This window comes from Crotalus tigris, unplaced genomic scaffold, assembly GCF_016545835.1.
Source record: "Crotalus tigris isolate CLP2741 ecotype Arizona unplaced genomic scaffold, ASM1654583v1 scf7180000017775.1145084777:2100578, whole genome shotgun sequence".
In the NCBI taxonomy this organism is placed as follows: domain Eukaryota; kingdom Metazoa; phylum Chordata; class Lepidosauria; order Squamata; family Viperidae; genus Crotalus; species Crotalus tigris.
Genome location: NW_024096626.1, coordinates 1,092,907 through 1,115,184, shown reverse-complemented (window position 1 = coordinate 1,115,184; position 22,278 = coordinate 1,092,907). Strand labels below are relative to the sequence as shown.

General features: G+C 37.4%; 1 protein-coding gene across 4 annotated transcripts in view; it reads left to right on the top strand.

Moving 5' to 3' along the window:
- MED14 (mediator complex subunit 14) overlaps positions 1-22,278 on the top strand; it is a 61,234-nt gene that overhangs the window by 26,544 nt on the left and 12,412 nt on the right. For 2 of the 4 annotated variants that reach the window (XM_039342180.1, XM_039342182.1), the window contains exons 12-24: positions 1,654-1,732; positions 5,228-5,387; positions 7,258-7,452; positions 8,084-8,218; positions 9,716-9,792; positions 11,054-11,214; positions 11,297-11,443; positions 14,818-14,909; positions 16,460-16,612; positions 16,913-17,182; positions 19,033-19,167; positions 21,630-21,738; positions 22,063-22,194. In XM_039342180.1, coding sequence (XP_039198114.1) covers positions 1,654-1,732; positions 5,228-5,387; positions 7,258-7,452; positions 8,084-8,218; positions 9,716-9,792; positions 11,054-11,214; positions 11,297-11,443; positions 14,818-14,909; positions 16,460-16,612; positions 16,913-17,182; positions 19,033-19,167; positions 21,630-21,738; positions 22,063-22,194 — 1,845 coding nt within the window. Of the gene's footprint in view, positions 1-1,653; positions 1,733-5,227; positions 5,388-7,257; positions 7,453-8,083; positions 8,219-9,715; positions 9,793-11,053; positions 11,215-11,296; positions 11,444-14,817; positions 14,910-16,459; positions 16,613-16,912; positions 17,183-19,032; positions 19,168-21,626; positions 21,739-22,062; positions 22,195-22,278 lie in introns of all 4 variants that reach the window. The other 2 variants (XM_039342179.1, XM_039342181.1) reach the window with 1 other exon arrangement.

The window sequence follows — 22,278 nt, the reverse complement described above, 5'->3', positions numbered from 1 at the left end:
TTTTCCAAGAGTCTCTCCCTGTCCATCTTGATCTATCAGAATACGCATGCTGCCGATCCCATCAGTGAAAGAGTTTGCTTGGCTGAGACTAGAAGATGGGCTTTTTCCACAGTTGCCCCTGTTCTATTGAACATCCTCCCTTTGGAGATCAGAATGATCCCAAGCCTGTTAGCCTTTTGTAAGGCCCAAAAAAACTTGGCTGTATTCCCAAGGCTGGGGTGCTGAGTTGTGTCAAGGTCCCTGTTTCCTGGCTATATTGCTAACTAGCCAAATATCTCGGCTGCTATGTGTATTTTGGATGTTTTAACCATATTTATTTGTTTTAAAATGTTTTAGTGTAATAATAATAATGATAATAAAAGTTGGAGGGAACCTTGGAGGTCATCTAGTCCAACCCCCTGCTCAGGCAGGAAACCCTATACCATTTGAGACAAATGGCTGTCCAGTCTCTTCTTAAAAACGTCCAGTGTTGGGGCATTCACAACTTTTGGAGGCAGGTTGTTCCACTGATTAATTATTCTGTCAGGAAATTTCTTCTTAGTTCTAATTGCAATATAGTTTTTGAATTGTAAGCCACCCAGAATCGTAGACTGAAATGGGTGGCTAAAAAATTGAGTATCAATTTACTTCCTATAAAAGGAGGTCCATGCAGTCCTAAGGCTACAGAATTCCAGTACAGTTTACAAAGGAATAGCCCTTATTTCTGTGGCAAACTTTTGCCTTCTGTGATAGGGTGACCAAATCATGGGTGATCCTCTCTCTAGTAACCTACAGATTGGATTCCAGGAGTATGCTGCTAATTCAGAGGCTTTCAATTCATGATCATTTTGTCTAGGTAAAACAAGGCAACTGTAGACCTTAAAATACAGGCTTCTTCTTTACTCCCATGCCCAGTGCAAAAATCTGTATTTTAACATCCTAAATATATTTGAAGGAGTGTTGCTTCTTGCATTACACTGCATTCATTAAATATTCATAAGAGAACTTTCTTCATGTACAGTCCAATGGGGGGGAAATCACTATTAATTTACCAAAGAAAGGCTTTCCTATGTGACATTTCCTATTATTGTCACAAATATACGGTAATGAATGAATTGAATAAATTGAATTACTTTGAATAGTTTTTATACTATTACTGCTACTACTGCTGTTGTTTGATTAAAAACTATTTGCTTTTTATAATATATGCATTACTCTGTAGCAGTGGTTCTCAACCACTGGGGGGTCGAACGACCATTTCACGGGGGTCGCCAAACAACGCAGTCTGCCATTTTTTCCCCCTTTTCCTTAGCTGTGCTACTCCCTTTTATTCTATTGGCTTTTGAAAGCCAATAGAATAGACTCTCTTGAATAGAGTCTAATTCTATTGGCTTTCAAAAGCCAATAGGAATTGTCCAGGCTGTCTCTGCCCTGCTGAGCCCGCCAAAAGTCCCATTCTGCAAACGATGCTGCACCAGTTGAGTAGTCCTTGACTTACGACCGGTTGGGGGGTCGCGGCATTAAAAAGTTGAGAACCACTGCTCTGTAGGGAGATTGATTTAAGGGTTGTTTAACAGAATCAACACAAATCTATTTTGACTTAAATTCTATATTTTATTCAAATAAATGTAAATAATTATATTGTAGATAATAACTAGTGCTTTTTCTTTGTAGATCAGCAGACCCTGGATGATGTAGAGAAATCCATCAATGATGATATGAAGCGTATCATTCCTTGGCTTCAGCAGCTCAAGTTAGTAAAAAAGCAATACCAGAAAATACACTTCTTTGTCATTGTAAAAACGATTTCACTTTTAGAATATTTTTCTATGATCTCTACTTTGGCTGCCTTTTAGTAACTGCAACAAAGAGCTTTGTTGTTTATTTGAAAGGATTATATCTATAGCTCCTAACATGTTATACAGCATAGATTTTTATTAGCAAAGATATAGAAAAGTCATTTTTCTTTTGTTTAATATAATCTTATAATAATATAATAATAATAGTAGTAAAGTTGGAAGGGACCTTGAGGTCATCTAGTCCAACCCCCTGCTCAGGCAGGAAACCCTACACCATTTCAGACAAATGGCTGTCCAGTCTCTTCTTAAAAACTTCCAGTGTTGGAGCATTTACTGCTTCTGGAGGCAAGCTGTTCCACTGATTAATTGTTCTCACTGTCAGGAAGTTTCTCCTTAGTTCTAGGTTGCTTCTCTCCTTGATGAGTTTCCACCCGTTGCTTCTTGTCCTGCCTTCAGGTGCTTTGGAAAATAGCTTAATTCCCTCTTCTTTATGGCAGCCCCTGAGATATTGGAATACTGCTATCATGTCCCCCCTTGTCCTTCTCTTCGTTAAACTAGACATACCCAATTCTCGCAACCGTTCCTTATATGTTTTAGCCTCCAGTCCCCTAATCATCTTTGTTGCTCTTCTCTGTACTCTTGCTAGAGTCTCAACATCTTTTTTACATCGTGGTGACCAAAACTGGATGCAGTATTCCAAGTGTGGCCTTACCAAGGCATTGAAGAGTGGTATTAATACTTCACGTGATCTTGATTCTATCCCTCTGTTAATGCAGCCTAGCACTGTGTTGGCCTTTTTGGCAGCTGCAGCACACTGCTGGCTCATATTTAGGTGATTGTCTACTAGGACTCCGAGGTCCCTCTCACAGTTACTACTATTGAGCATGGTGCCACCTATGCTGTACTTGTGCATTTGGTTTTTCTTGCCTAATGTAGAACCTTGCTTTTTTCACCATTGAATTTCATTTTGTTAGTTAGTGCCCAGTGTTCAAGTCTGTCCAGATCCTTCTGTATCTTAAGCCTGTCTTCTGGAGTGTTGGCTATTCCTGCCAGCTTGGTGTCGTCTGCAAATTTGATGAGTTCCCCATCTATCCCTTCATCTATCCCTTGATTGGTCAACATGAATTGTGTCTTCTTGATTCCTGAACACTATTGGGATCACTTAAAATATTGTCATACATGTGTATCTGAAATGCAAAGCTCTTGAGTGGAGTATTTAACAATGCACGTTCATTTGCCAGTTTCAAAATCTTAGTCTAGTAATTACTAGTGTAATAATAATTCTGCTTATGGATCAAAACTGGTTAAGAAACAAAAGCAGAGAATAAATAAACTGATCTTAGTAGAGAAGCGAGTTCCAATGTTCATTACAACTGTAGCTTTTCACCCCGTATAAGTTTACAGACAAATATCTCTTATTCTCATAATCACTTATCTATAAGCAAATTGATGAGACTTTTCAATCCTGGTGTCAGCAAAAAGTCCATATGTTGTACATAGTATGTTTTAGGTGTGTGCCATGTATGTGTTTCACTTTGAGAGTGGGCAACTAAATTTCATTTTTGATGTGTGCAGTTGTACCCACAGTTAAAAAAAATGACAATAAAGGTTATCTTATCTATCTTCTTATCTTATCTTATCTTATCTTATCTTAAGAATTTCCAGAACTTTACAAAAACATGTTAGTTTTAACCTTGATCAAATAAACCAACTTTATATCCCTTCTTTTTATTTCTGAAAATCTTAATCTTTAATTCATTCAAATATTATTGTAGAATTTGATCAGTTGCAAGGGTTTCCTCAAGTCTCTTTTGTAAATCCAGTAACAAGACATTATCCAGGTCATTCTCTTGGTATCATTTGTATTTTCTCTTTATTTTTTAAAACCTCAGCTAGCTTCTTTTTGTATATCCATTAAAAAATCCCTTATCCATACCATTCTCTTGACCTTCCACTTGTAATTGCACTTTAAATGCCTTCTTTATCTTGTAATCCACACTTTTAAAAAGCCATTATTTCTGATTCTACAGTTTCACATCTGTTATCCTTCAGTAACATCTTTGGACAGAGTCTGTCCGTACAAGCAATCATTATTACTGATATTGTTGATATTGTGGCTACTAATTTCGGGCCTCATTTTTTGAAGATCTTTAATATTTCAAATATTACAGCATTTTGTATCATTTTGTAAATCCCAAAACTGATCAAAAGTATGTTTACACTTTTTTCTTTTTGCTTTGTTTTGTTCCCTCTATTATCCAGTTGAAATAACAAAGTCTCTAATCTTCGTTACGACCTACCTACACAAAATAATTTTGGTTCCTACTATATTTTATAGAGTTAGTTCCAAAATCCAAAAAGATTTTTTTCAGTATTCCAAATTGGTCTGTCCCTTAGTTTTTTTTATAACTTTCTTAATTCAAAATCTTATTTAGCTTTCTATCATTTATTTCAAATTCTTTAAGTTCTTAAACTTATAGTTAATTTTTCTTTTCTTCAGAAATAAAGATAGACACACCCAGGTGGCTTTTCAGAATTTCTGTTTCAAAGACTCTAGTAGCTTTAAGATACTTAGATAAGTAATTTCTGAAGATGATCAGAAAGCAAAGTTAGTGAACTCAGTATTCTTTTTTTTTTTATTGAAAAATTTTTAAAAACTTTTACAAAGACAGAAAAACAACAACAACAACAACAACAACAACAACAAAAACAATACAACCTCCCCCAACCCCTCCCAAACCACCCCTCCCTCCCCCCCTGGAGCTTCCCAGAGCAGAATATAGGCTTAATTAAAAAAAATTTTTTTTCAAAATTATAAGATAATTAAAAATAAAATATATATGAAAAAAGAGTTATAATCCTTAAAGAGAAAAAGTATAAAAAAGAAAAACAAAGGAAAAAAAAAGAAAGAAAAAAGTAGAGTTTGTATACAAGTTATAAAAAAGCTAAATGATATTTTTTCAAATCCAGTTTAAATTGTATGAAATTTATCCATTTTTCCCATACAGCAAAAAATTTCTCTTGCATTTGCTCTTTTAACTCAGTATTCTTGAAAAGGCTTTGCTACAGTTGTGAGCTTGATGTCTGATTCTCATCTCCCATTATTCAGACCTGTAGAAGACTGATGTCCTGCAATATCCTCACAAGGAGCTCCCATCTGGAGCTTACGTGAGTGATCTTCTCCTTGTCCAGAGAAGTTCTGCTTCTTCAGTCTTTGCCCAAGCTGCCATCTCCACTGTCCTGGAGATTGTTTAGCTCACCAAGCCTCAGAGGTGGTAGCCAGACTTTATTAACAAACGAACATATTAATTCAAATGGTTTTTGAAAATGTTGCTTTTTAGCTGGAAGTTCTTATCTGCATAGTTAAAACCAAGACTGCAGAGTAAGTGACCCTTGTTCTAATGAATACCACTATTCTTGCATGTCCTGTTTGCTTGTGTTCACTTCAGGTTTTGGCTTGGGCAGCAGCGTTGCAAACAATCAATAAAACATTTGCCCACAGTAAGCAGTGAAACATTGCAGCTAGTTAATCATGCTACTCATCCTGTGGGAAATCTTTCCAATCACAAACTCTTCATCAAGCTTACCCGACTTCCACAGTATTACATTGTAAGTAAATGGGATTTCATCATAAGAATGTGGTCTTCTGAATAAAAAATGTAAGTTTTTGTAATATGAAGAAGAATGCATTAAGATAGGATCAGTGTAATGGCTATCCTCATGCTTAATACGATGAAATAGTATCTTGACGGTCCATTAAAATGCAGACAAAAAGTTAACTGGCCACTTACTTGGAAGGAAGACAACTAGGAAACAATGAGAACTTAGCTTAAGAGTAAAGAGAGATTGCACAAATGGCGATGGTAAAAAGGAAAGGAAAATGATGTGACCCAGTGCTTCCCAAACCTGGGTAAATTACTCAAAATTGGGTAAAAATGATTTTTCTTTGAGTAATGACATACAAACCCATTCTCCAATCACAACAGCATCCTTTAAATTGACTTAAATAGTTTACCCACTTTGGATAAGAAGGATTTTCTGCTAAGCAGTTGTGCATAATGAAGGGAAATGTTTGAGAAGTATCAATGTAACTAGTAAATATAAAGCAAAAGAAAGGTAATAATGTGGTACCCTTTGTGACAGTCATTAAAGAGTTAAACAGTCGTTCTGTAATAAAGCCATGAGATGTTTTGAGGGTATATCTGTTTGACAGAATCCAGCGTACATCCTATGCTCTCTGTTCATGCAGTGTTATTTTAGATAAAACCTTAATTGCCAATGATTGCTTTCTGTAAATAAATGAGAGACAGAATATTATAATCCTTTTCTACATCTAAGATACTAAGCTATCTTAGATATATAACAAAGGTTATATAATGTTGAATCTCAATATAAGAAGTCCTTAATTTAATTATTTTAGTGGAAATGAGATTTTGAAGGATATTTATATCCCAAATTTTCTAACTGTTGCCCAGTTAAATTCAGGTTCCATCATGTTTACTGCTTTAATATAAACATGTTTGCAGCTTTTCATTATTTGTGTCCTGATTTCTACAATAAAAAAAAAGTTGTAGCAGTCTATAAGATCAGGAGCCAGTCAATGTCTATGTTTTTTGTTGAATGATGGGAGGATTCCCTGAAAACCTAAATATATATTTTGACTATAGTAGAAAGTGTATACAAATTAAATATTGAATAAACATTTTAAAAGATGCTTGTGCCAAAACTGAAAAAGGAAAATATATTCAGTTGTGGAATACGCCATCTCTCTACTACTAATTGATTCTTACAATACTTTGATTACTGTTGATAGCATCATTAGGGACCAGGATTTACAGAGGGTGAACTTGCTTCAAGGGTATCAGTAGGCCAAGTAAATAGGATACTTTAATAATATCTTAACTGACTAAGCCTTAAGGTTATTTTTATGACATTAAAGCCAATGTGTATGATTGTAGATTTTTAAATGTGTATTTTTTTTAAATTAGCAGTAAACCTTACATTTTAGAATGCTCAAAAGTTGGTTTCAAAAGTGCATTAGTATGAAATATTGGAATAGAATACATGTTGACTACTTTTGAAGAATTCACAATCTTAACCCCAAGCATTTTTAATATAATCTGCTTCATGATTCAAAAATTAATTTGCTTTTTCTTCAGTTGTTTAAAGTGATTTTAAAAAATAATTGCTAACTACATTGTAAACATATCATTTGATGTAGTTTGCTGTATTTGTGATAATAGTATTCAAATATTTAAATTTAAATTTAGTTTTATTTGGATGCATTGATATTAGTGAAATTCAGCTTAGACTTACCTAGCTTAAATCTCACTTATTTCAGTATGATTTGCTCTAAGTTAAATCCAAATTTCTCTGAAGTTGGTTTAGAAAATCTGGATGTCTTTGGGATTTGTATTAATTATAATATATTAATTTGGAATATATTTCCAAGCTTAGTTGTGACTTTTCAACATCCTAGGTAGTGGAAATGTTTGATGTTCCCAATAATCCCACACAACTAGAATACAAATACTACTTTCTTTCTGTGAGTTATGCTGAAGGAGACGATAGCCCTGCCACTGCAGTTTTACTCCAACAGTTTAAGCCAAATATTGAAGAATTGGTTTTGGACACAAAAAATAGCAAACAAGCAAAAAGTGGCGCAAAACGCAAGGTATGGATTTGGTCACTAGCTTTCACAGTGGATAAGAGATAATTTATTTCTCTTAGCTGAAAATAAAAGGCTGAATACTGCAACATTTCGCTTAATCAGATAAATGATTAGTTTATGATGACAAAGAATAAATCTGATAAACTATATTACTCTTGTTCTGAGACAAAATAGAAATGTGTTTAAAGTAGCATCTTAAATATCTCATGTGATAAGAAAGTTGGCTATATTTCTAGTGTCTGTCATTTTGCACCTTTTAAACAGAATTTAATACTTCCTTTATAAAAGTGAACTTTCAAGTTATTTTCTAGCACTATTTGCATCTACAAAATGTTATAATTGATTAGAACAGTTTACATTGTTAAGTGCTGCAAGCTTACTTGTAATGTTCTTTTTTAATATACTCAAAATGAGCACAATTGAATGGACATTTAAATTAATGTTTAATATTTGTTTCCAAGTAGCTGCACTTTCAGCAGTATAGTCTAAATATAGTGAGCATGAATTCTGAACAGTTTGTATGAAACAGATGAATTTCCTGCTATGATCTTTATTGCTTATGATTTAGATTTTGTTCTAGCTTTATGATTGAAAGAACATGTATCTTTCAAAATATTTTTCTGCTCTTTTGTAGCTGTCTGATGAACTGTGTCCCACAGAACCCAAAAAGCCAAAACAGTCTGGAGAAATGTGTGCATTCAATAAAGTTTTAGCTCATATTGTGGCAATGTGTGATACAAATATGCCCTTTATAGGACTCCGCGTGGAGGTAGGTAACAAATTGTATTTGTTGAATTGGATCAGGTAAAACAGAGATTGTCTAAAAAGCCGAGGTGGCGCAGCAGTTAGAGTGCAGTACTGCAGGCCACTTTAGCTGACTGTGTTCAGCAGGTCAGCGGTTCAAATCTCACCGGCTCAAGGTTGACTCAGCCTTCCATCCTTCCGAGGTAGGTAAAATGAGGACCCAGATTGTTGGGGGCAATGTAAAATATATATATACATTGCTTACTGGTGTACATCGCTTAGAGAGTGCTTGCACTTAAAGCGATATATAAGTCTCATAAATAAATAAATAAATAAATAAATAAATAAAGTACCCAACTTAAAAAAACAGGAAGAAATAAGACTGACCTGTTTCATTTATTATTAAGACATATGACTTAACTGTTTTTCATGTAGTACCATATAGAACCAAAATTTTACAATAAATCAGGCCATAGTGGTTTGATAAACAAAACAGTTCTTTGTTCAGCATTACATGTATATAAAGTTACAGCAGTTATGACACAAGATGAGAGGGACTCTTAACCTGCATTTCTTAAATATGCTGTCTGTTGATGTAAACAAAGGTCTAGGTTTTGATCAGAATGTGAAGTATTTAATCACAGACTGATTTTGTGTGTGTGAGAGAAAGAGTACGTGATTACAACATGATTGAAAAAGTATGGAGAAACTAATTTCTGCTCAACTTTTACTAGCAGTTGCCATTGGAAGCAATTGGTGCTTTCTTCTGTGTAATAAAGTAACGTGTTGCATCTGTATATGTAGTATTTTTGTTCTCACCTTTTGCTGCATCCATGTATGTGTGTGTGCATACAGGAAAGCCTGCCCTGGTCATAGGGTTGGGAGTTTGTGCCTTAGAATGGAGGAGTTGCCAGCATTCCAAGCTATTGCCCAATTATTTTTCCCATAGCGAACTATTGGGAGAATGGGGGGGATTTCTTCTCAGCCCCCAGCCTGACCTAGCGGCCTATTTTTTAACTCTGTCTTGGTAGTTTGTCCCTCCACACATTGAATATACCCATAACAATTCAGTAACTGCTGTTCCTTTTCAATGTGCCTTTGTTTAGATGCCCATCTGACCACATTAGCCTTCTTCGATATATTATTTCATATTATATATTTAATATTTAATATGAAATATGTTAAAATTTAACATATTTTAGATGTTAAATGTTAGCTATTTTATCTTATAGAGAATTAAGTACAAAATTTAACATTATTGTTCCATATATGTCTTGTTTCTGGTGTTATGTGTTTTTAATATGTGGTTGATTAATACACTGTAGTAGAAACAATTGCTTCACTCGTTTTGTGTGTAAAGAGATTATTCTTTCTCTGGTTGGATTTTATTTCTTCCAGTAGTTGCTATTAACCATGCTGGAAGATTCATATATAATGTGACAAGTGATATTATACAGCTTGAATTTTAATTTGCTATGAAAATATAAACCTAAATTTACTAAGTTTTTTTTTTAAATTTCAGCTATCCGGTATGGAAATCCCACATCAAGGTGTCCAAGTTGAAGGAGATGGTTTCAGTCATGCTATTCGTTTATTAAAGTAAAAAAAATAATGTAAAATTCTACTAAGGTTTAGAATATTCTATATGGATCAAAAGGAAATGATGCAATTTGTAAAAGAATCAAATTTTGTTTCATTATTTACACATTAGTATTTATATTGTGAATTTTTTTTTACAATAATTGTACAGTAAAAAGACCCTTTGAAACTATTTTAAGAACAAGAATATGGTTCTTTATTCCTGAGGAAAACAGAACATGCATACAAACTTGGCACTTAGGTGTAAAAACATGTAGTTCTTAAGGAATAGGTATTACTCAAAGGTATTATTAAGCCTAGTGACTTTCAGATTTTAGCTGGCCATTTTAATCAAATTTTATTCTTACATAAACACTAAACAAGAAAGCTAATCTGAAGCTTTTTAGAATGTTCCCAAAATCTAACTTTGTTTAATGGGTTGCAAATTCTATGTATATTTCTTCTATTGTATACTGTAAACATTAAAAAAACAATCAGCTTGCATTAAATCTTCCAATTCTGGCCATACCTTATATCAGTGGTGGCGAACCTATGGCACACGTGCCAGAGGCTGCACTCAGAGCCCTCTCTGTGGGCATGCATGCCGCCGCTGCCAACAGCTTGTGCAGGTCCATTAGGTTGCCGCTGCCACCCAGGGCGGCAGCTGCACCCAGCACAAAGGAGGCGAAGCGGCCAGCTAGCGAGCTCAAGTAGAGGTGGTAGAGCATGCCCAGACTCAGCAAGCCAAAGGCCACCCCAAGCAGGGAAAGCCGGATCCCCATCGGCGCCATGGCCCCCCAGTCCCAGCTAGGATTGCATGCCTCCCCCCATCTATGCTGGACCTCCTGCCCACTGTCCCACCCACCAGAGATCCCCTGGACCTCCCCCAACCCTGCTTGGCCCCCACAGGCATCCCCTCCATGAGCAGCATCGAGGTGGCCACGCCCACTCAGTCTGCCATGACAATTGCAGCCATGCCCACCCAGTGGGCCACGCCTATCCAGTGGGCCACACCCCCCATGCCCCCCTGAGGGCACCACAATGACCGGGCAGTTTGTGATAAATAAGTGGGTTTTGGATTGTGGTTTGGGTACTTGGCCTCTAAAAGGTTCGCCATCACTGCCTTATATATTACTGCTATTTAGTAAAGTCATAAATGCATTATTTAGATTGAAAAAACTAACTTGAATACTTGCATTTCTTAAATTGTATGCTTTCTTTCAGAATTTGAAAGAATCAAACAAATCTCAATATGTTGTTGTATCTTGAACTTTTTGCACAGAATTCCTCCCTGTAAGGGTATTTGTGAGGAGACCCAGAAGGCTCTGGATCGTTCTCTTCTTGATTGTACTTTCCGATTGCAAGGTAGAAATAACCGTACATGGGTGGCTGAACTGGTGTTTGCAAACTGCCCGCTTATCAGCACTTCTTCCAGGGAACAAGGTTAATTTCTCAATTGTTCTGCATATTGCCATTCCTCTTATACTTTTTGAGTATCAAATTGGCCTCTCCTTTCATTTTGCAGGACCAACTCGTCATGTTTATCTAACGTATGAAAACCAGTTGTCTGAACCAGTTGGTGGCCGGAAAGTAGTTGAGATGTTTCTAAATGACTGGAATAGCATTGCACAATTATATGAATGTGTGTTGGAGTTTGCTCGATCTTTACCAGGTATATAATGTCTTGTATACATTAGTTGTTTTATTTTTGTATTGATATAGAAAAGAAGCAGGCCACTTTCTCTTAACCTATTGGCATATTTAGAATGAGAGTGTCTTATGGGCAGTCACCAATCCTTAATTTTTTGAAGACAGCCTAGTAGTACGTTTTTATCCCAGTGAAAATTTCTTTAACAGTCTAAGTTACCTTGGTTACTTTTATGAGAAGCAGATAAGGACAGACTTCCAAATAAAGCACCACACCATGGTGACTAACTGCTTTTATTTTCTGAAAATGCCTTTGGGGTCCTTGTGAATCTTGAAGGTATCCTTGAAAATAAAAAATTGTTTAGAAGCTATTAGTTGTAGCAGGAGGTAACATCTGTTCGTTCCTTTTCTGAATTTGGAAGCTAAGTATGATAAAGCTTGGCTAATACTCAAAAGGGATACCGTATTTCCCCGAAAATATACATATATATTTTTTCCTCCAAAACAGGCACCAGGTCTTATTTTCGAGGGGTGTCTTTTCCATGGTCTCAACTCATGGCAGCGGCACCAACAGCCCTGCCCAGCCGGCCCACTTCTTCTGTGGCCGAAGGAAATGCCTCTGCAGCTGAGAATGGAGCTCCAGATTGATGTGCACAGTGCCACCTGGCCTGCATTTCACAGTCAGAGGCCTTCCAGAAAGGCCTCTAAAGGCGAAATACAGCCCAGGGGACGCAGTAGAAGTGGGCCGGCGAGGCAGGTGTCGATTCATGGGAGATCTGGCTGCAACAGTAAGCAGGTGTGGAGCACATGGGGCAGTTGCACCCCCCATCCCAGCTTGACTTTTAGGCATGCGCCTTGCCCCAAAACTAGGGCTTATTTTGGGGATAGGGCTTATATTAGGCCCACCCCCAAAATCAAGCTAGGGCTTATTTTCAGGATGGGTCTTACTTTCAAGGAAACACAGTATGTCTGAGGTATAGTGAAAAGCTGAGCAACTGTCATTCTCATGCTGCCAAGAAAACGAAATCAATGTGCCTTTGAAGTCATTGGGAATCTTACTGAACTGGATGGGGATTTTAACCTTTAGGGACTACTGCTTTGTTTTAAATTTAAAGAAACTAAATATCATTTAAAGGGTATCTAAATTTTATTATTTTTCAAGATTCATTCCATTTGGGCTTTCAGATAGGTTGTTAACTGTTTGGATCACTACTGTTGAAAACCCGGATCATTGTTTTACTTGCTTAGAGATTGAGAGTTCGCTGTTTCAGATGGGATTACACATTTCAGAAGCCAGATACGCCACCTGGAAGTACTTTTGACCTTCAGGTCTTGGTGAAATTATGTGTGGCAGTTCTGGTGAAGAACACCTTTGCACAACTATCCCAGCTGCAGCACATCCTGACTTGATCAGATCAGATTAGATCAAGATTTGACAATGGTTACTTACAGATTTGGGTACTGATTACCCACACTGTGTTCACTGCAGTGCACTCTATATGAGAAGTGCCTGGAGTTGTAATTGATGCAAAATGCAGCGTCCAGAACTGAGCTGAAAGATCTGCTCCATTTTAAAATTGCTTACCAAGCACAATTTAAGAAGTTGGTATTGACTTAAAGCGATAAATGGCATAGAATCTAACTGTTTAAGCCCCCCCTCTTTATAAATCTATTCAGTTCTTAACAAACCTTATGAAGAGGTTCCTAATGGCAGGAGCCCTTCTGGCTTACTCAAGAGCAGGGGTCCCCAACCTGCGGTCCAATAGGCCACGTCCCGGTAGTGGGCTGTGAAACAGGCTGGCTAGCACTCACCCCCACTCATGCTAGCACCACCGCTACCATGCAATCGGGGCGCTGCGTGGCGAAAATGAGGTGCCGCTGCTATGCAAACAGGACGGTGCATGACGCAAAAACCAGGCGGCGTGCAGCGCAAAAACCTGGTGTCAAGCCCCTGGGTTTGACATGAGCCGGGTGACGGGGAACACGCAGCCAACAGCTGAACGACGTCCGTATGAGGCCAGTGAGCACCGCCTGACTCCCGACAATCAGCTGGGAGTTGGGCCGGCCTCTGGAGGTTGGCGCGAAGCCGGCGGGACCACTATGCACCGCCCGGTCCCTGGCACCCAGCTGAGAGTCTGGTCGGCGTGCGCACGTCAGCTGGGGGTCAGCGGACACATCACCTGACTCCCGAAGAACAGCTGGGAGCTGGCCCAGCTTCCACGTGTTGGCTCGGCTCCTGGGAGACAGCTGGGAGTCGGCCCGACTCCTTGCCAGCAACTGGGAGTTGGCTTGGCCGCCTGATGCTGCAGGTGGCTCCCTCCAATGAGCTGGATGCCAGAAGCATTCCCACCGCTGGCTGGACATGTGGAGTAAAGAAGCCGGGCCAGGGGGAGAGTATACCTCACCTGGGCTGCCTCTCCCTCCTGCTGGGCTCGGGGGAGGAAGCAGAGTGCTGCCTCGTTGTTTGAGAGAGCAGCTGGAACGGCAGAGGCTCTGTGGGTGTGTCTGGAGGGGGGGGAATTCGGACATTGAACTGCGCCTTTTATCTGTACGACCCAGATGCTGGCTTGCTGATTGGGGTGGGGTTGGTGGGAGGGGCACATCTATGTAAAGCACTGAGAGAAGTTCACTCTCAGTGCTGACTTTTTCTTCGCATTAAAGTTTGCTAGTCACCTGTTCCTTCTGTGTCTGGAGTTTGTCGGCAGCAGCAAAGGACATCTGACACCTGGGCTGTGTGCAAAAACTGGGCGCTGCACATTCCAAAAATGGGGGAAAACCGGGTGGCATGCGGCATGAAAATGGGGTGGTGCTAGCGCCCATGTGGCAAAAACTGCAGTGCTAGCGAGTGTCACGCAAGTGCTAGCACCACCCCGTTTGCATCGTGCGTGCTTGCGGCCCCGTTTGTGTCTGTGCATGCGTGTGTAAATTGCTTCCCCCACAAACACTTTTCCCTCCGGTCCACCAACCGAGAAAGGTTGGAGACCTCTGTTCAAAAGGATTATTTTCTCCTTTGCTACCAGTATGTGGCACATTTAGGAGATGCATTTAGCTCTCACTCTTTCACTGTTTGGAAAATCTGTATAGATGTATCTTTTTCACCAGGCTTTTAATTATTATTATTAAATACTTTAGGAACCTACTTGATTATTACTTTTAACCTGCATTTTTAATTTATTTCATTTTATTTGGTTTTTTAAAAATGTTAGTATTCTTAAGTGGTTACCAGATTAGAAAGACAGGATATGTCAGCTAAAGTCTTAAGTGAGGAAGTTGCTGGATGTCAAAAAAAGTGTTCGTAGAAACATTACTTTCCAGGAATGATAGAAACTATTAAAGTTAATACTTTTTCTCTTTTTTAAAAAATATATTTTCTCTCCCTCCCCTCTTTACATTGTTAAGAAATACCAAGCCATCTAAATGTTTTCTCAGAAGTTCGGATCTATAATTATAAGAAGCTAATTCTTTGTTATGGGACTACCAAGGGAAGTTCTGTAAGTATCTTTGATCTTTCTCTTAAAGCCATGTTAATATATTTATTGTCTTTAAGTACAGTGTCTCTTATTTTAAACACAGTCTTATCTAGTTATTAAGCTCCTGCCATCCATGCTAACGTACGTGTTCAGAATTATGGTCTTGTCTATACTGTAGTGGTAATTGCCTTTTTTCTGTTTTAGTTTACAGTTAAGATGTTTTCTCAAAATAACGTTTGATGATAGCTAGCCATGTATGTTCAATTAAAACTTTGAATCTTTTTCTCTAGTGTATTTTCCTTAAAAATAGTCTTAAGGTCAGGGGATTGTAAAGAAAAGATGTGAGTTACAAACATGACTAGCCAGAAAAGAAAGGACAGAAGCGGATAAGTTTGGGTGTTTATGAAGACACTTCCATCTCTACCTTCATTTTACATATTCTTCTTGATTTAAGTTTATGCTACAGGTTATCTTCTAATCAAATCAGAAAATTGGTGTGTAACAGACCAGGATATAGCTTACCGTGCAAAGCATGGAAGGAAAGGAGTTTAGGGCTCATCCCTGTAGTTCTATAATGGCTTTCCATAACTTCTGTGCTACCTAAGAGTCTCTGCTGCATTAGGAGTTGTATCTTTCTGGCGTTTTCCAAAAATATGGCATGATTTGCCTAAAATATTTTTTATGTTAAAATAGTTAAATTTTCACTAAAATATAGGAGCTAGGCATTGACACATTCTGGGTACCCAGTGAATTCTAAGTAATCAGGTAGCAAATATTGTAACAAATCAGAGGTAAGTTTGCAAAGAATAGAAATACAGATATTTCATTGGCTTGGTTATATTCAGTTTTAAATTAACATGGAAACATTATTTGAGTCTCCAATTTAAGCTAGAGAATGACATGGTCTCTATAAGATACTGTTTGTCTCCTCTCTTCTCCCTATCTCTTTAAAGAGAAAAGCATTAGAACTGTAGTGTCCAGATTTTTCCCAACTGCAATTCCTTCAGCTTAAATGGAAGAAGATAGGTTTTCCTTTCTGCAACTGGTTTTCCTGGAGTGTGCAACATGACATGTAAAGTCTAGGATCACCAACCACCTGAGCAGAAACTCACAGTATTGACTGATTCGAACTATTTTGTCTAGTGCAGTCTTGCCTATTTTGACTGATAGTAGTGCTCTAGGATCCTCTAGTAAGTGAGATCCTTTATTAAGTGAGATCCTTTTTATATCAGGATCATCTCTGTATAAAATCTGTAATTCTGCACTGAGCTGTGATTCTTACACTGATTACACACAATTAAATATTTACTAGATGGAAAATAATTTGTTTGGAATATAGAAAATAGATATGTTTCTGTATCTTTATTTTTCTCTCTCTCAAGATAGATAATTAGATAGACGATAGATAGATAGATAGATAGATAGATAGATAGATAGATAGATAGATAGATAGATAGATAGATAGATAGATAGATAACTATTCACACACATACACATACCCACACTCTTATATAAAAGCAACTGTTTCTTGTTATCATTGAATAATTGTATGAAGCTCTCTGTATTTATAGATCAGCATTCAATGGAACTCTGTGCACCAAAAATTCCACATATCTCTTGGAACTGTTGGACCAAACTCAGGTTGCAGTAATTGTCACAATACTATTCTGCATCAACTCCAAGAGATGTTCAATAAATCACCAACTGTTGTCCAACTATTACAGGTAACCTTTTTTCTCAAAAGAAAGTTTTGCATTTGAAATAGGAAAAGCATTGAAAGAATGATGCTTTTGCACACGAGATCATAATACTTTATATGGGAATGCAGCAGGAAGAATCTCACAAGGAATTATACTTCTGATTAGTTCTTATGTTCTTACTACTATAATAATGCCATTTCTTCGTGTGATTGTTATGAATAGACACATAAAAGCAACTGATTGTATTCTTTATTTCTGAAGAGTCTATACACTTGCCTAGCTGTTGTATGGTTATAACTGAACAACTGTTGCTTTTATTTGCAGGTTTTGTATGATACTCAGGCTCCATTAAATGCTATCAATAAGCTTCCCACAGTGCCAATGCTAGGACTGACACAGCGTACTAACACTGCTTACCAGTGTTTCTCAATTCTGCCTCAGTCGCCCACACACATCCGACTGGCCTTTAGGAATATGTATTGCATAGACATATATTGCCAGAGCCGTGGAGTGGTGGCAATTCGTGATGGAGCATATAGTCTTTTTGACAACAGTAAAATTGTGGAAGGCTTTTATCCTGCACCAGGATTGAAGGTGACTGTTCTTTATGTATTTATTCTATAATACAATTAGAATATGGATTGGGATCATTAATGTTTCTGAAATCTTCTGTAAGTGGTGAAATTATTTGGAAGGTGCTTTCAAATACATGTTTAATATTGAAGCTTCCAACACATTCAGTGGTAAGGAAATCAGTCACTCTGTTCTACCTTTGTAGAACAGAATGTATTGTATGAATGTATTCATTCAGTATATCCAATATACTGAATGAATATTGGACAATATAATATTCATTTATTATCTTTTGGTCTATGACACTTCAGAATTGTCTTTGCCGGAGTAGATTATAGTTCAGTTGATTCTGGCTTCACAATTCCAACATTCTGGTAAGAGGACTAAACAAGACAGCTGCCAGAGATTTTGAAGAAATGTTTCTAGGCACAGCACAAGTAAATGAGTCTGTGATTAGAATTTTTTATTAATATTTTATTAAATCTTTTTTTTAAAAAAAACTTTAACAATTATGAGTTCTGTTCATGCAGCTAATGTTGTCACAGTATTGGCTAAGTCCTATTTTTGAAATGGTAGAATGTTTTATTTCAATGAATCTTCATAAATAAAAAAGATTATTAACGCTCATGGTGGTGAAAATCAACAATCACAGTAGTATATCATTTCTGATCATTTGTGAGGTAGGATTTACAGTATTATATGTTAACCTTTGGAGACCTAGCAAGACACTGTTGTAGATATCTGAAATATTAATAATTTTAAACTGTAGCATATTGCTATTGATATTAGTGTCTTGAAAGATGTAACGGCACAATATATATTTACAATATATGTTATTGTAAACCTCTGAGAGTCACTCATGATGGGCAGCATAGAAGTTTAATAAATAATTAAATATATATTATCACAGGGTCCTTTGATCTATACCCAATTCAGTGAGTTCCCACACCTCAGAAAGCTCACTCCAGCCTCTCTGGCCTTTAGGCAACTTACACACCAGCAGACCTTTAGCTAGTAATCTCAGTTTGTTTTTATACCTTTCTCAGGTCTACTGTTGCTCTTTACTTTCAGGAGTTATCTGAAATTTCCTATATAGAATAGTGAAACCCACAACCCTTCTCACTCTTAGAACTCTTCAACACCAACTACTCCACAACTGCTTTGTTGCTGGCCTTTTATAACTGCTGTCTGCTAAGCAGCTGGGCTGGCTGGGGAGAGGTCTTAAAAGGGCAGGGCACCATCAGCCCAGGTCATAGCTTATCTCAGGCACCCTGTCCTCCCACATACCTCACACCATTATCTTTATATATGTCAGGCATGCATTTGTATCCCTCATCTTCTGTAACCATGTGAGGGGCTGGTGGTTGGTGATCACTATGAATTCTCAAACCCACCCATTTCAATGCATACACTTCTTTCTTTATAGTATTATATTTCTGTTCTTGTGGAATGAGTTTCTTTGATAAATAAATTACAGGGTGTCCATCCCTTCATGATTTTGCATCAGTGCTGCACCTAAACCGACATTGGACGTGTCTATTTGTACAAAAAGTGGTTGTGTGAAATCCAGTCCTCTCTACACCAGTTTTATACATAGAGCATCCTTTATCCTTTCAAATGCCTCCTGGCATTCTTCTGTCCACCTTTTCTTGGAGGGCACTGTTTTTCCTGGTTAGGTCTGTTAAGGGCTGGGCAATTGTAGAGAAATGGGTGATAAACAGTTGATAACATCCCGCCAACCACAGGAAAGAATGTACCGTACAACTTTCTTTGTTTTGGGGGTTTCTCAGAGTCTCCACCTTCCACATTTGTAACTTTAGCCTGCCCTCTTACACAAGCCTTCTCATAAAATGAAAATATTGAATTCACAGACCTTCCTGAACATGTTCGTTGACAGCAATCAAGATGCACGAAGACGATCAGTCAATGAAGATGATAATCCACCATCTCCTATTGGAGGGGACATGATGGATTCATTGATATCACAACTTCAGCCACAGCAGCAGGTAGCATATATGCATGCACAAAATTGATATTTCAGACTAAACATTGTTAAATTGATCATTTGGGGCAAATGTCTATTCTTGTTCTAGTCTAGTAAGATAATACAAATGGAGAAACAATAAGGAGAAAATCCTAGTTCGATGTACTTTTCAAACAAAAAGTCAGAGGTTTGATACCATTCTTAAGAAGAGGATATATTAGATTTCTGTCTAAAATCCTGAAGAGATGCCATTCAGTTTAGATAATGGTGATGGAGCATTGCTGCAATGGTATGTGGAATGACCTTAGGACAGTGTTTCCCAAACTTGATAATTTTAAGGCATGTGGACTTCAACTCCCAGAATTCCACAGCCAGCGTTGCTGGCTGTGGAATTCTGGGAGTTGAAGTCCTCATGCCTTAAAATTGTCAAGTTTGGGAAACACTGCCTTAGGAGATAGGAGGAAAAGCTGCTCTAGGTTGATGCAAATTCTGTCTCAGCTGTTACATTAGTTGTATTATTGTATTCTGCAAATTGGTAACTTGTACAGCTTCTTACTGCTAGTGTTGCAACAACACTGCTGCTGGCTGGTTGAGGAATTCCCTGAGGATCGGAAGCCATTTCCTAAACTCCTAGGGAGATCTTCTGCCAGATTTTGGAAGAGAATAGATTTGCAGGATTAATGGTAGGTAGCCTTGCGAGGTAGTCCACAAAAGACGCCTATCCAGAAGTACTAGCAAAAGCTTTTTTGTAAAGTTACATTAACAGAATCTTTGCAATTCTGAAAGTACATCTCTCCTCCCCGAGATGTTTACCATGCCTCCATTCTTTTTGTGGATGCAGCTGCCACTTGTCTGACCATTGTCTAGTCTGGGCTCTTCCTCCTTTCTCTCGAGATCATTCCCACACACCATTACAATTGGGTCTGATGACTTGCTATGAGACAGTTGCCTTATACCTGAGCTGGTACCTATACACGGTGTATCCAAAAAGTGTTCTTTTTAGAACAAATTTGAATGGGTGTTAATTTTCAGTGTCCAAGCAGTATACTACTGGCTGAAATGGAAGAGGAGATTAAAAGAAAAAAATACTCTTAAGAAGCAAAAGCAAAAGGAAGAAGCAAAAGCTTCTTAGAAGCAAAACTGATGGGATTTCAAGAATAGTAGATACGATAAAATACAGCCTAAGATAAATCATCCTTGATATTACAGTAAGGAGGAAAATGCTACTCTATAGAAATAGACATGCATCTTTTATTTATTCAGCTATCAAAGTCTGTCAGTGGTTTATGTAAAAACAAATTTCATATCAAGCCATAACATATGCATAACAGTTTTGTCATTGTGTTAAAAAATGTATGTCTATCAACCAAAACTGAGGAAAAGCATTCTGTTTCTTTCCTCAACCAGAGTGAGATTTATGTTCAAAAACATCTGCAAACTCTTCTTTCTAGAACAGTGCGATCCCATTCAGATTATGCAGATCTATCACCTTTCTGGAATTACAGTTCCTCATAATAAACACCATCATTTCATCTGAATTCAGTTTCAAGTTTATTGGGGTGAGGATTAGCCAATTAATAATTGCAGACAGTCATTCAGAAGAGCTCCATTATTGTCAACTTACTATTAACACCCAGGTTTAAATCTCCTGATCATTTCCTACATATAAAAGCACTGGAGACAGAATGAAATCCTGAAAGACACTGTATAATAATTTCCATTTTGAGGGTACCTGTCTACAAGCCATACTATCCAAGTAATAGAAACAGAAGATTACAAAAGCATTCTTCCTCTTCCCAAATCTCTCAAGCAATCCAGAAAGATAGCATGGCAGATAGTACTGAAAACTGCCAAGAGGTAAAAAAAATAACAGTGGAATCACACTCCCTCTATCAATCCCCAAACATCACCCATCGGGCCAGCCAATACCATGGTCCACCCTTAACCTACTTTGAAATTAATCAAGATAAGCTGTTTCCTTGAGACTAACAACAGTTGAAAAACTCCCATTTTCTCTTTTGAATAATTTTTTATTAAAGACGTTGGTTACACTGCTAAAAACAAATACAAATTAAATCGAAAGAAATCACCTTACCCAAACATGTTAAAGACTGGCCTATAATTGTAACAAAAAGTATGGATGACCATGGGGGACAAGGGAAAGAAATGCAGTCTATTTAACAATCAGACAAGAGAGGGAGAGGCTCACAGTTGCTTACTAGAGAAAAAAACTTAAGAACAACCCACCCGAATTGATCAGATTGTTAACATTTGTACCTTCAGATTTGGAAGATTCTGTTAATATTACAGTAAAGTAGATTTAGTTCATCTAATTGTGTTTCCTTTCGGGATTACTGACAATAATTGCCTATCCTTGAGAATGAATCATCGCTGAGGAACTAATTGTTTCAAATATTAGATGTTGAGGAAGTAATCATTAAATCTGTATTTTATTATATCTAATAATATTTTTTATTTCAGCAGTCTTCAAAACAGACAGGAGCACCAGCAGCTTATCCTTTGACATCCCCTCCCACATCCTATCACAACACTGTTACTCCTTCACCTTCAATGATGCTCACCCAGTCACCAGGTAAAATGGCTTTTTGGCTTGGGTGGATTGTTATAATCACAGCTTTGTTTATGAAGCCACAGGATCAGTGAACAAAGAAATTGTAGTTACTAGAAATGTTTTGTTTGTTTAAAGTATTGTAGCTTATTAGACAGTTATAATCATCCTATCACAGCTTTTGACAATAGTATTGAATGGCTTTTTCCCTTCTTTCAGGCTTAGTTAATGAAAAATGCAATATTCTGTCCTTATATAAATTATTATTCCTTAACATATATGTATCCTCAAAGTTTAAAAGGAGTATTTATAAAACATAATTGCTTGTTATTTGTATGTTATATTTAGGAACTTTACATGCTGCAAATTCTCCAAGTGGAGCATTAAGAGCACCATCACCAGCATCATTTGGCCCAACTCCTTCTCCTTCATCTCTTGGAATCACAATGGGACAAAATGCAAACTTTGCCAGCCCCCATGGTAAGCCCATTATCTCTTCGGATAGATATATTGATAAAAAGTTGATAGTTCAGATGTCACCAAATGAACTACGTTATTCTGTGT